The following is a 13884-nucleotide window of genomic DNA, read 5'->3' on the forward strand; positions in this document are numbered from 1 at the left end:
AGCCCGCAGTTGACCGTTTGGTCCATTTGGTTTCCCTTGAAACGTAACCTAATAAAAGAACCAAGGAATTTCCGTCTGTTTGGACCTCTATTGGTTGTTGGGGTGACAGCAGTGGTTTGAGGGAAAAGATCAAATTGGTTCATAAAAATGCTAAAGCATAAATGTCTTTTAATATGCCTATGGTGTTAGTGTCTCTCGTGCTGCTCTTCGTAGTTACTTACTTACTTACTTGCAGATGGAATGTCCAAGCTGCAAAGGGTGCTAAAACTCACCACAGAAACAATGAACGCAATTACAAATACATCACAGAAAGGAAATTAGTAAATAAAGAAATTAGTGAATTATATTTTGGATTTAGCCGATGGGTGGGGGAGGTGTTTTATTTTGCGGTGCAGAGTTGGCCTCTTTGTGTGTGTTCGGTTCCAGGTGCTGTCCCTAGTGTAATCTGAGCTGGATCTTTATTAATAAATAATGCATCCAAACCAGTCAGCCAGTAGCTCCAGCTTATTCTGCCGTTTGCCCTCCAAGGCACACTCACGCACATACCGAGAACGGTACAAACCATCAGAGATAATCCGACTGTTTTCAGCTTCAGGATTCAATTTCAGGGGTTCTTATTTTGTCCTGTCACCCGGAGCCACTCCAGCAACCATGAATCCTGAATAGTAAGTGTTTGTTTGCTGTGTGTTTTTCCCTTAAAGACAAACCTATGGCGTCTACCAGTGGGACACACTGGCATCTGCTCTTTGACAGTGACTGCTGACATGAGGAGTTACTTGTTTACCACCTGGACAAAGGGAGATATCCCTTCTGTTTTATCAATGCTACCCTAAATCTAAATACTTATCTACGGATTATACTGCAACCTTGTGTGCGTACTAATGTTTTAGCTCCCTTTCTATGATTGAGTGATGATGAATATAGATATGTTGCTTTCATTCTATATGTGTATGAAACACAAAACAGATTATTTTGACTATGAAGAACGCGTCAGTCACATGTCCGATCATCGAGCGTCCAGGGTTACAGAAGAAACCGTCTAGTTCTTTTTCTCTTCATTATTCTGATTAACCTGCCGTTGGATCACTAGGCCCAGGTGGCTCATGGGAATTGGAGGCATTAGAACAAGCTCTGTCGCCACTTTAAACTGTGTTCTGTCATGTAACTTTCGGAAGCACAGCGCTGGAAGATTTTATTTTCAACTGAGGGGGTTCGTTTTAAAAAGGTAATGTCCCACATTATCTAACCACAATAACACAATCTCAAACAATTTTGCAAACATTGTATGTGTTTCTCCTCAAGTGACTACCTGTTCAAACTTCTTCTGATTGGTGACTCTGGAGTCGGAAAGTCATGTCTGCTGCTGCGCTTTGCGGTAGGATTATAAAGAAAAACATACACATAACTTTCTACTTCTATTTATGCGAGCACACTCATTGATATAATAGCCTTGTACTTCCCCTTGTAATCAAAACCCTGAAACGGGCACTAGAAGAACTGTCCCAAAGTGAGAAAGGAAAAAAATATGTCTTTAGAAAGACAGCTGTACAAGTACACACAGTTCATTTGAAACACTTAAATGCGTGTTGCTGATCATATGTCACACCTCCCCTCAGGATGACACCTACACTGAGAGCTACATCTCCACCATCGGAGTGGACTTCAAGATCAGGACCATTGACATGGACAGCAAGACAGTGAAACTCCAGATTGTAAGAGAGCGGTGGTGGGTGGGTTTTCCTCAGGAAACACCTCCTGCTTTGTTTGTCAAAAGATACTAAGCGAGATATTCAAAGCACATGTATTGCCTCCACACGGCGAGCAGCTAACAGTGGAACGCTGGATGGGTTATGCTACGCCGTTGGTAGGCGAGGTCTTATAGGCTGCTAGCTCGGCAAAGTAAACGGGGACAAAGATGCTCAGTCCAACACACACACATACACACACTTCGCCTCTGCTTAGACTTTACTCAACTTTATCTTTATATACATAATAGTTGTTTCCTGCTATATCAATGCTCTGAATATCATATGAGAGAGCACTTTGTCCTGTAGAAGGTTGGTCATCGTCCTTTTGTGTGTGTGTCCCTCAGTGGGACACAGCGGGTCAGGAGAGGTTTCGAACCATCACCTCCAGCTACTATAGGGGAGCCCACGGCATCATTATCGTCTACGACGTCACAGAGCAGGTCAGCGTGTGTTTCTGCCGCCTGGCCTCAACAACACAATGGGAAGGAGGTCGCACATTAACTTCCCTCCTCTCTTACTCTCTCTCTCTCCACAGGAGTCCTTTCACAATGTGAAGCAGTGGCTGGAGGAGATAGATCGCTACGCCTGTGAGAACGTCTCCAGGCTTCTAGTGGGAAACAAGTCTGACCTCATCAGTAAGAAAGTGGTGGATGTCGCCACTGCTCAGGTATTAGGCTGCACAACCTCCGGATGCTGTTAAACACCATTGCTGTAGCAGCCGTGAGGCTGTGATACACGTTAAACCACACAAAAGCAAATTGGATGTTTAAAAAATGAACATTTTAATGTAGATCTTCCACATACGGCCCCCCGGGGCGTCCAGAGCGGCCTGCCGCCCGGAGTGCGTACGCCTGGTGACAGCCGCCAGTCAGCGAACCGCTGGCCGTACCGTTCGCCGTTTGTGTGCCCCGTTGACAATCATTTTCAAATTATACCTGAATTTGAGGGAGTTTTGTTATTAGTTCACAAGTTTTTATCAAGAAGAACACTTTATTAACCATCAAATCAGCTTTTAGCCTCGGCAGAATTACTTTTCTTCACTACATTTCTGAAATCACGAGTTACTTAGCAGATTTGTTCAATGCCATACATAATATGTACTCAGAAATTTGGATGGTGTAGTTTTACACACCTCTTTAGACCAGTGGTTCTCAACTTGTCTGGCTGCGGGACCCACCATCACCCCTTTATGACAATCCGCGACCCAAATCAATCGGTCAACGGGGGACGGGGGGGGGGGGTTGGAGGTGGCGGTAGTGCTTTCACTGACATGCAAAGGCCTGCGACCCACTACAAACGGGTCCCCCAGTTGAGAAACACTGCTTTAGACTCTACCTTGAGTAAAACACTAACAACCCGTAGCACCAACAAATCGTAGCACTTAAATTGTACTTTCTTGTTACTTGTTCTTTTGAGTTTGTATCTCTATGTGGAAATGCACTTATTGTAAGTCGCTTTGGATAAAAGCATCAGCTAAATGACATGTAATGTAAAAACACTAACATGTCAAATCATCAATAATGTAAGACTCTGAGGGGATTCATTTCCACAGTACACACTGTTAATACATGAGCATATGTTACTGCTAATTCTTTTGAATGGAAGTACAATTGCATTGCTCAATGATGTACTTTTTCCACTGTGATGATTCAGTATGTTAATAGATTTGTTTCGCTTCTTGCTCTCGTACTTCTTCCTACCCCTTGGTCCATTCCCCTTTCTTCGCACCCGTGTCCCTTGCAGGACCTGGCCTCGTCTCTCAATGTCCCCTTCCTGGAGACAAGCGCCAAGAGCTCGGACAACGTGGAGAGGGCTTTCCTCACCATGGCCTCGGAGATCCACAAGCGCGTGGCCAGCGAAGGAGGGGGCATGCTGGGCGAGTCGAAAGAGACCAGGGCCCAGAGTGCTAAGATCCACAGCGCCCCGTTGTGGCTGGGAGGGGACAAACAGACAGATGAGGCCAGCAACTGCTGCTAAGCACGAGACACAGCTGGGAGGCTCAGGACCATATCATTTTGTGCTTTGGACACACACTTATTGTCAGAATATTGACATCTTTGCTACTAAACTAAAGATATAATGTTTCAGGAAAAAAGAACATTTGTTTGGAGCTTGATATTATTGGTATTTTCCAAATAAACATATGGAAACATTTCTGCTAGGTTAAGGGACAGAGACACACATGACAGAAGTAATCAAAACTCGACCCAATGAACACCTAGGAAAGTATGGAATTGGAAGTTTTCTAAACACGTATTGCATCACTCCTTTTACTCTAGAAAAAAAGATGCAACAATCTTTGAATAACACAAAACAAGAAGAGTAGTGTAGGATATCATTAGTTTGAGCTACGGCTGTTCATTCATTTAAAATATGTGTCTTTCTACCTCCCCTAAGAGGTGACTAATTGTATTTCATCAGTGTTGTGTTGTGCTTTGCATATTCTTTGCATACTTAAATAAATACATCTCAGGAGTCTGGATGCTTAAAATATATAAAAAGCCCACATGTCAAGAACATGTCCATCAGAATGTTGTTACAGTTTGGACCAAATATACGTAGATGCTGTTATGAAATATATAGTTATAATATGCAAAGTTTAGGAAGTGATTTCTGGACTATGGGTAATACTAGCAGTAAACGTCAAGATATCTAAGTCTCTGCTGTTATTCATTTTTATTCTATCCCTACAGTGTAATCCAAATTTATGACTGGGATACTTCATCTGGAATACACCTTTAAACGTTACAGAGTTACGGTTAACTTGTTATGGTGGGAAGACATGACATGGGGATTTACGCACCAAACCAATCAAGTGTTATATTTAAAAAGGTGCTAAATGATTTCTGATGTCAATTGGAAAAAACAGAAAGTTATAATACCATTTGCCTAACTTCCTTTGTACGAATCAAATAATCAGGGAAAAAAGAAAACACATGGCAGCTTTTTTAAGACAAATGGAGGTAATCTGTAGTCGTGGGAGGAGTGTACTACACATTAACAACAAAATTATGATATACAAAATACACACAATTTACAAAAAGTTAGAAGGATTTGGTTCATTCGTAGTTAATCAAGACCAGTGGTTTCAGAAAAAGCTCTGTCCACCTATCCTGCGTGAATTGAAGAATGAAAAAACTATTTTATTCAAAAAATTGTAGAACTGAGTCCAAACTACATTCAAGGGGATCACCACGTAAGTCTGCGTCTAACTAGAAAGAGGACAGAAAATCTGAAATAGGTTAGGGGAAAAAAAACAAAGATAAGGTGCTGTTTCTATTATTTCCACTAGATGTCACAGTTGCTGTGACTTTAAGCCCGGTTCCTGGTGCTCAAGCTGACAAAGTGATCCGCATCAGTTTTCCTCCCCCCAACCTTTCACCCCACACACTTCTACCTAGCTCTGTGTTTCACTTTCATCTTCGGCGACAAGTATTACTTCCAAAAATGGTCTAACCTCACCTTGTCCTTCATCTGGTTTTGTGTCCTTCTGTTCCTCTCATCTAATTATTTTTACTTAACCGATCCCCGTCAACCTGCATCTCATCCTAGATCATTCACCTACATGTCTCCCCATCCCCATCAGCTTCTCGCTTTGCTGCTTCTGTCGCACTCTGAGATATGTTGATGAAGGGTACGTTATAAATAAAACTAATTCATATTATTATAAATGGCGTCCTGTAAAACTATCAATTTGTTTAAATTATAAAATGGTTAAACAGGCTGTACAGGCTATATTTAAGCCTTTGACACAATGGCTAGACAACAAGGTGACCTTACACCTTGAAGTAAAACCTTAAAGCCAGATTGAGAAAAATAAAATACAGACATACTGAATAAAAACTATTGGCATGAATGCCAAATACATGGCATTGCATGGATTATCCCTTGTCAACCAAAAACATGGTCACAGTACAGTCACCTGGTGGCTTCTATCGGTTACAATTCAAATCCGGATTACAGCATTATAGAATAAAATGTTTTTATTAGCCTGAAAATTGACCAGATTCTCTCCTAATTACATGTTCTTGTCCCTCTAGACATATTACCCAACCGTCACCAAGCATTTTTTTTCACTTTATAAAATTGCCCACTGCGCGCTGCATTTCCACCTACCAGTGGACAGACAGCGCACAAATAACCCCCCCTCATTAAAAGATTTTGAAATTGGTACTGAAAGACAACTGGATCTTAGTAGGCAGTGTGGGGTTGGCAGCCAAACTAAATGAAAAAGGCATCAGGCCTGAAGATCAAAATTACAAAAAAAACATTTAAAAAAATCTATGCAGGTACCGGGCAGCTTTATGTACTGAGCAGGGGAGTTTATAGGTGTTACATCCCCTGACGTGACTCCTATGAAGAGGGTGGGGTAATTAACTCTCAGGTGATTCACCTGAAGCAGCGCCACCTGAGAGACGTCAGGTAATTAGTTGGATCAGATAATGACTCCCGGACCCAGTGTGCTCAGTCTCTCTTCTCCTTGTGGTCTCTTATTGTTTTTCATTTTCATACAGTAGGCTAGAAATCCTTTGTTTTCTAGCTAGTGTGAGGTCTTGTTTGCTGTTTTGGCCTTGGAGACCCTGATGCTTTTTGTTTCTGTTTCAGTTGTCTATTTTTGTTGAGTCGTTGACAATAAATTATAGTTACTCTGGTTCAAACCTTGCTCACGCCTTGTTTATCTCTGTTGTTCCACCTTTGCTAAGGCTACCTTTTGCTATATTTGTGTGTTACGCCTGTACACCCCTAGGCACGCTAGGCAGGCCGTAACGATCGGCTAGTGTGAAACACTCTGGGAACCACTGGGGGAGAGTGTTTGTGTACAGTGCCTTGCATAAGTATTCACCACTCATTGTCAGTATAATCTGGCTTTTTGACAGCAATTTGCAATAAAAGATCATAACTTCCATCCCGCGCTAGTGTCCTGTGAGCCTTTTCTGCTGAGTGATTTCTCTGCAAACTTCTGTTTCCTTTTCTGAGTGTGTTTCAATGAGTTGCCTGCAGGTTAGGATAATATTCCAGGCATCTTTAGCCACAGTGCTCGGTACTCGGAGTGTCTGTGTGTGTGCGCATTAGATGAACAGAAAAGTGCTTCAGTGGCAGATTTTTCAATTGCAGCAGTTTGATATTAGTTTTCCTCCAGGAAGCCCGCAGCGGTCCAGATAATGAGGCTGATTGATGCTCGTGGTGAAGGGTCAGCTTAATAGAGCCTCAACTTGGCCGAACCCAACTGTCTGGCATTTCCCAGTGTCTAGCTCCCTGTTTTAACACAAGAGACACAATATTTTCTTCATTGTGCTTATCATTTGCATAATTCATACGTCCTCAAAATTGTTCTTCCCCAGGATTGGCTAAGACCCCAACCTCCATACATCATCAGCTTAGGGATTGGGTGAGACCACGGCCAGAATATCTAAACCTCCGCAAACAAGACCCCCTACCGGAGTTTCTGTTTCAAACCCTTTAAGCCTAGTCTACTTCATAGTGCTTCTGCATTTTCAGGAAAGAGCCCCTTGTGTGCCTTTTCACCCTCTTGCGCCAAAAGCTACGCAAGCTCACGCAGCCCGCAAGGCTGTGATAAAAATACTTTTCAAACTGATTCATTCTCTTGTAAAGAGTTTTTGTCGAAATAAATCCGTATATATGACCACTTAAGAAATTAAATGATGACGACACTTTACTACAGCCCTGAAAAAGGCCATGTTTTATGAATTAGAGTGCCTTTTCGTGTCCATGCGTCCTCTGTTAATGTGACTGCTTGCTTTAATGAAGTGCTTTTAAAAATTCCAATCCTGCCCCATGCTCCATCTACACCTCTCCTTCCTACCTCCTGAAATGTTTCACTCTGCTTCAATTTTAATTTTTAATTTTTTTCAATCTTCATTTTCCTATCTCTGAAGTACCAGTTATGGATTCCTCCATAACTGGTACAAAACTGTCTTTTAAAATGATAAAAAAAATTGCGCTCACCAACAGACTGCATGGTCTAATAAGGCGATATCTTTATCTTCCTCCAGCCTCTCATTGCCTTCACTTCAAAATTATGGCACTCTCTCAATGATAGGACTTTGAGTTTACAATAACATTTTAACACGTTCCATTCTTTGTATCTTTGAGGATAATACATGATGGACTTAATAAAGCATATCTCTAAGCCAAAATAAAACTTTGTAATTGAACTCTCAAACTGCAGCTTTAAAAAAGAAGCCAGAGGTGAAAGTAGTTTTTTATTTCTTGGTGGTACTATGATACAAGTTTAATGCCCCCATGCAATAATTTCACTTAGCCTAATTATTTATTTACTGTATTATAGTCTACTTATCACTCTAATATCATTATTTTTAACCCACCTGTATCTGTATAAAAAACAAGATAGTGGTAAGTGATAAATTATTACTTATCTTACCACTATCTTGTTTTTTATTATCCTCCTCTTCCTTTTCTGGCTTCCTGAAGCATAATTCCGCTTCATGATGACTGCCGACCGACGATGTTTTGTATTTTGCCAGCAGCAAAAGAGGGGCCCCTCTCATGATCACAGTGTCATTGCACTTTACTGCATTGACTATCAAAGGGGTGCTCCCACAGTTTGTCGTTGCATTTTATTCTTAACCAGTCATTGTCTTGGGGCCCCAAGCCAGCTCGGCGCCCCAAGCAATTTCTTGTTTTGCTTGTCTTGTCGTGACGGGCCTGTGCGTGTGTCGAAATTTCTTACCAGTACGGCTTACTGGCCAATACCGGCTTACTTTTACCACTGAAAGAAGCTGATACAATTTTCAAACATCTGCCTCAAATAACAGCAGCTCATACTGCCGTGTGTTTTAAGATAATATATGTATTGGGAAATTTCACAAGAACCCAAACTAGTTTTACCACATTTAGAAACAAGTTCACGTATTCTTCATCAATGTAATAGAACAGTGTGTAACAAACCTCTTTTAAAAGGAGTGGTTCAGATATTCTTATGTCGAAAGAGTTATGCCTATGAATCCCGTCAATTTACATAACCACTAGTGGGTCGCGGACCTTTGCATGGGAAAATAAATCCATCCTGTGATTTTGTTTTGAAGGGACTTTTTTAATGCAGCGGAGTGTCGTTTTTTTTGCCGGCTCGGCAAAATGTTTTCAGTCAAGCGCGGCAATTAGAATGGGAAAAGATGAGACTGGCGCCGCAAAGAACCCGTTAGCACCCGACCCTGTTGACCACTCAATGATGGTGGGTCCCGGAGCCAGACCAGTTGAGAACCACTGTCCTAGAGTGTCCCAGAGGGGCTGGGGTCAATCCCAGCTAGCATCAGGCGAGAGACAGAGACAACCATTCACACACCAACGGGCAATTTAGATTCACCAATTAACCTTACCTGAGCAGAGCATGTCTTTGGACTGTGGGAGGAAGCCGGAGAACCCAGAGAGAAATCACACCGACACAAGGACAACTCCACACACAAAGATTGCAGTTTGGTTTTTGGTCTTGATGTGAGACAGTGTACAATTATATTAAACATATTAAAAAACAAATGCTTTGCCACCTTTAGCTATCTCTGCAACCCGATCTTGTGGCCACGTCATACACAAGACCACAACATTTCCATTTTTTTTTTACGAGAGGCTGTGCATAATGTCATTGTGATGTCAGACATTGGTTTGTGGACTGACGTTTTGGAAGCTTGAGGTCGGCATCCAGGCTGTACCATCCCGGGTTACGTTCACCGCCATGACTTTGGATATCATGCTGTATTGAAGAAGATTCACAGACTTCAGACTGAACAATTAGACTTTGTTTGTTGTAAACTCCAACGATCCTTTATAAACGCTGTGTACTTTGACTGTAGAACAGGAAGCATGGCTAAAGTAATCTGTTAGGGGGCACTGAGAATACATTAACATTTTTAACTGCATTGAGATAAACCCAAAAACGTGGTCTCCTTAATAAAACATTTGTTATTTGTACGTAGTAAAAAATCACGAGAGCCCAAATCTGAGTGGAAAACAGACTGGAATAGAGAGAGAGTTACTGTGGCTCTGACATGAACATGCATCTCAGGTGACCACACGATCGGACTACTTTGTAGGCAGATAATTAGTTTCAATCTCAGTCTCCAACACATGCTCTTTCACCTAACACAAGCTGTCACTTATCAAAGAGTATGTGCCGACATCTAAACAGCATTCACTGTTTTCTAGAACGATTCCAGAAAATGGTAAGACACAAAATCCATTGATAAAAATTAGGGCTGTCAAAAATAGTGCGTTAACGACGTTAATTAGTTGTTCGTTGTTAATTACGTCAATTTTTTTAACACATTTCACGCATGCGCAGTGTGACAAATTATTCAGGTCAGGAAAGTACCTCTTCCTCTAAGGAATGCACTTCATCCTATACAACACATTACTGCCACCTGTAGGCATATGTCAGGCAGTCAGGTTCAGCAAGTTGTTTGCGCCAGTCCACGCTGAATGTTCGCAGGCCATTAACAAAATCAACCTCAGATCATTTGACCAGCACAATAGTAAAATGTTCCAACACGTTGGAATTCGACGCTGGAAATGGTCAAGAGCGTGAGCAGAAATAGAGAGGCCGCCATCGCCATACTTGCCGACCTTGAGACCTCAGAATTAGGGAGATATTCAAAAGGACCGGGGGGGGGGGGTGCGGGTGCTAGCGGTTAACGGGGAGGGGGGGGTGCTAGCGGTTTTCTTTGCAGCGCCAGTCTCATCTTTTTCCGTTCTAATTGCCGCGCTTGACTTCAAGGTGTAACCTTTATTATTTTATTATTGTGGTCTGAAAACGGCGCGCCCAGTGACGGATGGTGGAGCAATATTGTTGTCCGGGTGGAAATCGGGAGAAATTCGGGAGAAAGGTCGATCCGGGAGATTTTCGGGAGGGGCTTTGAATTTCGGGAGTCTCCCGGAAATATCAGGAGGGTTGACATGTCTGGTCATCGCAGCCCTGGACCATCAGGAGCATAAACTCGTTTTGCCGACCGCAGCAGAGTGGGATAAACTGCAGAGGCTCGAGACCCTTCTAGAGCCATGCAGGGAAATCAGTCTGTAACTTATCAAATAACATTGCTTTGATTATTTTCTGGAATGAATTAAACCAAGTCAAATATCAATAACATGTATTTATGTAAAAAATAATAATGATGATTATGTATAGGTGTCCTGTTATTTATATTTGGTATGCATTTCAGAAAGAGAATGGTTAGGATTCAGGTGTAATTGTGATTAGTGATTAAAATGTTTAATCATTTGACAGCCCTAATAAAAATACTAATTTTAAAGCCATAGCATCCATCCAAAGTGATCTATATAGTCCACACAGGAACAGAATTCACACACAACACTAATTGTGTTCATGATTGGTGTATACTTGTGTTGTGCTCCATAAATCTCCATCAATGTGGGAGTGGGCGTACCTATTGTGTTGCGATATGCAGTGAGGGCTGAACACCAATACTTGAGCAGCTGTGGTTATGAGCGCCTCAAGCTATTTAAAGTGTCCAGACAGTTTATTTAATCGTGCGAAAATAGAATGACACATAAATTGCATTGTTGCATTACAGAAACTATCAAACCTTATTTGTCCATCTTGTATAACCCTTGACAAAAATGTGTGAAGTGCGCACATTCTCATCACAAATTTGGTCTTCATCTCTCCCAGTTTATGTTTAGGAAATGCCAAATGACAATGAATGTTTTGTCAGACACCATAGAAATCCTAGCCTGAGCTGCGACTCCACATGAATCTATGCTTTCACTCAACAGTTCTAGAGGTCACTTAAAAAAATGTCAAACAAGATAAAAATTGTGTTACGAATTACGCAATAGTAAGTTCGAGGACCCTTCCAAGAGGGCGTCTGAGGGGAGATGAGACACTCTAGGACTCGGTCTTAGGGGAGAATGCATTATACAGAACCGGTAGTCAACGTCTTCTCTTGTCTGGTTAACTTCAAGTCTTCTTTCTATTTGTAAACTTTGAAAAGTAGGGAATTCACAGTTGATCTTTGCTGCTGCATCTCCCCCACTTGTGTCCCAAAATACTCAATCACAACAAGCTGCATGCCTGACTCCATCCTGGCTGAGTGCAATACTACGCGTCAGATTTGAAAAGCTAGTGTTGGCCATGCGTCGGTACTGTTTGTCTGCTGTCAACCAGCAGTATTGAGTGGCTTGTTGTGGGTTTATGTTCAAAATGAGCTAATTTGTGCAACATATTGAATGGTATAATTTGTTTATAACTATCATTAATGGAGTGACCACTCGGCCATAGTTGATGGGTACATCCAAATTGTCTTGATGAATCCTGCAGTACGTTTCCCCCACTTGTGTCTCCCTGATGGGAGAGATGCAAGGATAAAGGACACAAAGAAATATGTTGAGGGAAAGGAAATGTTCTTTCCTCAGCGGCTGTCAAGTGAAACCGCGTCCGCCACTCACAGCTGGTTCAACTGTCAGTCAGCTTCAACAGATGTCGAGGCTTTTGAGTGATTTTGTGTCTGCAAACGTGTATTTGAACTAATAAAGACAAACTGTCCACATCGCTGTGGTATGTGATCTCTCTGCAGTCTGTTACCTGGTTCACAAGCTGCATTGGATGTTTATACTGTTACACTGCACAGGAATGATTCCAACAAGTCATTATCCAGTAACCCTGGATACAATTGTTTTTTCATAAACACTGTAATTCATTCATTCAGCTCAATATTTCTGAATAAAGTGAATAAGAAGAACGGAAGATTTGAGTTTAACGCCATGACTGTTTAAACAAAAAAATTGATACAATTAATTAGCATGAACACTGTAGGGAAGCACCAGTGTCATGTGTTGACGTTTAACTATTTTTAACTCAATCGTCCAGTCAAAGAATGGATTGGAATGGACACAAGATGTAGACAGTTTATAAGAGTGAATGCAGCTAATGGCCTTGTTTGAAGCAAGAGGAGCATGCTAAGTGTAAACACAGGCAACCCAAGTCACTGACACAGGCATATTTCTTAAAGAAATCCCTTCTCCCTTTACTTTTCTCATTCTTTTGGTCAGTTGAAATCATGATGGTCTATTTCAGGGGTTTTCAATTCAACTGAAACAAAATTCACTGAGGTCCTTTTAGAAAGAACTTTCTAATGCAAAGGTCTGAAGCATTGCGGTCTAAATTATATCTAACTCGCACCATCATTTAGTCCCATATATATTGAAATGCAGTTACTGGCTGTCAAATCAAATGAATAACATTTATAGTCACTATTCAACTTGATCTCATTAGCGGTAAAGTTCTTCTGCTGTATGAATAAACTTTATGGAAAAAAGAGTTTAAATAATTGTTGGGCAGTGAATGTGACCATAATGGGCTCTTGGATTTTCTTTGCCTTCAGTTATTTGTTTGTGGATCCTTATGCTTAAACAGTACTTCTCCTCTGAATAATTTAACATTTCAAAATCGGTGCATTCTTTCGCCTGTATGGAATGTCTCTGTCTCTGTTAATTTGCCCATTCACCCTTCCTTCAATTATGTAAAAATTTGCCAGTACCATTTGCTGAAAAGCAGCCCCACACCATGATTTTCCCACCTCCAAACTTCACTGGTATGGTGTTTTAGGATTATTATTATTCTCATTATGGCATCCAAACAGTTCAATTTTGCTCTCATCTGACCACACTACATTCTCCCAGTATTTCACTGGCTTTTCCAAATGTTGTGCAGCAAATTTTAAACGAGCTTCAACATGCTTTTTTTTCAGCAATGGAGTCTTGCGTGGTGAGCGTGCATACAGGCCATGGCGGTGGAGTGCATTACTTATGAGACAACAGTACCTGCTAGTTGCAAGTCTTTTTGAAGCTCTCCACAAGTGGTCCATGGCTTAGACAACTCTTCTGATTATTCTTTTCACTGCTCTGTCAGAAATCTTGCGAGGAGCACCTGGTTGAAACAAATTTATGGTGAAATGATTATCTTTCCACTTCCGTATTATGGCCCCAACGGTGCTCACTAGAACATTCAGAAGCTTAGAAATGCGCCTATAACCAATGCCATCATTGTGTTTTGCAACAATTAGGTTGCGACGGTCTTGCGACAGCTCTTTGCTTTTACCCCATCATGGGATGTGTCTTGTGTGACAGCTTGGCAATTTTTGTAGTG

The 13884-nt window shown here is 41.5% G+C and overlaps 1 protein-coding gene across 1 annotated transcript; it reads left to right on the forward strand.

Annotated features, from left to right (window-relative positions):
* The first annotated feature begins 525 nt into the window (after positions 1-525).
* LOC119217862 (ras-related protein Rab-1B-like) lies at positions 526-5850 on the forward strand. Its single transcript, XM_037471857.2, has 6 exons — positions 526-665; positions 1303-1375; positions 1617-1712; positions 2093-2188; positions 2284-2415; positions 3492-5850. Exons 1-6 carry the CDS (start codon positions 652-654, stop codon positions 3723-3725), a joined length of 645 nt encoding a protein of 214 aa, XP_037327754.2. The 5' UTR covers positions 526-651; the 3' UTR covers positions 3726-5850.
* Positions 5851-13884: the final 8034 nt, after the last annotated feature.

The sequence above is a fragment of the Pungitius pungitius genome, chromosome 3 (assembly GCF_949316345.1).
Source record: "Pungitius pungitius chromosome 3, fPunPun2.1, whole genome shotgun sequence".
Taxonomy (NCBI): domain Eukaryota; kingdom Metazoa; phylum Chordata; class Actinopteri; order Perciformes; family Gasterosteidae; genus Pungitius; species Pungitius pungitius.

What these genes read in the sequence shown, in the direction of transcription:
- LOC119217862 (XM_037471857.2), top strand. An exon ending in GTCTGCTGCTGCGCTTTGCG is followed by an intron (nt 1,376 to 1,616) that starts GTAGGATTATAA and finishes ACCTCCCCTCAG; the next exon opens with GATGACACCTACACTGAGAG. An exon ending in TGGATGTCGCCACTGCTCAG is followed by an intron (nt 2,416 to 3,491) that starts GTATTAGGCTGC and finishes TGTCCCTTGCAG; the next exon opens with GACCTGGCCTCGTCTCTCAA.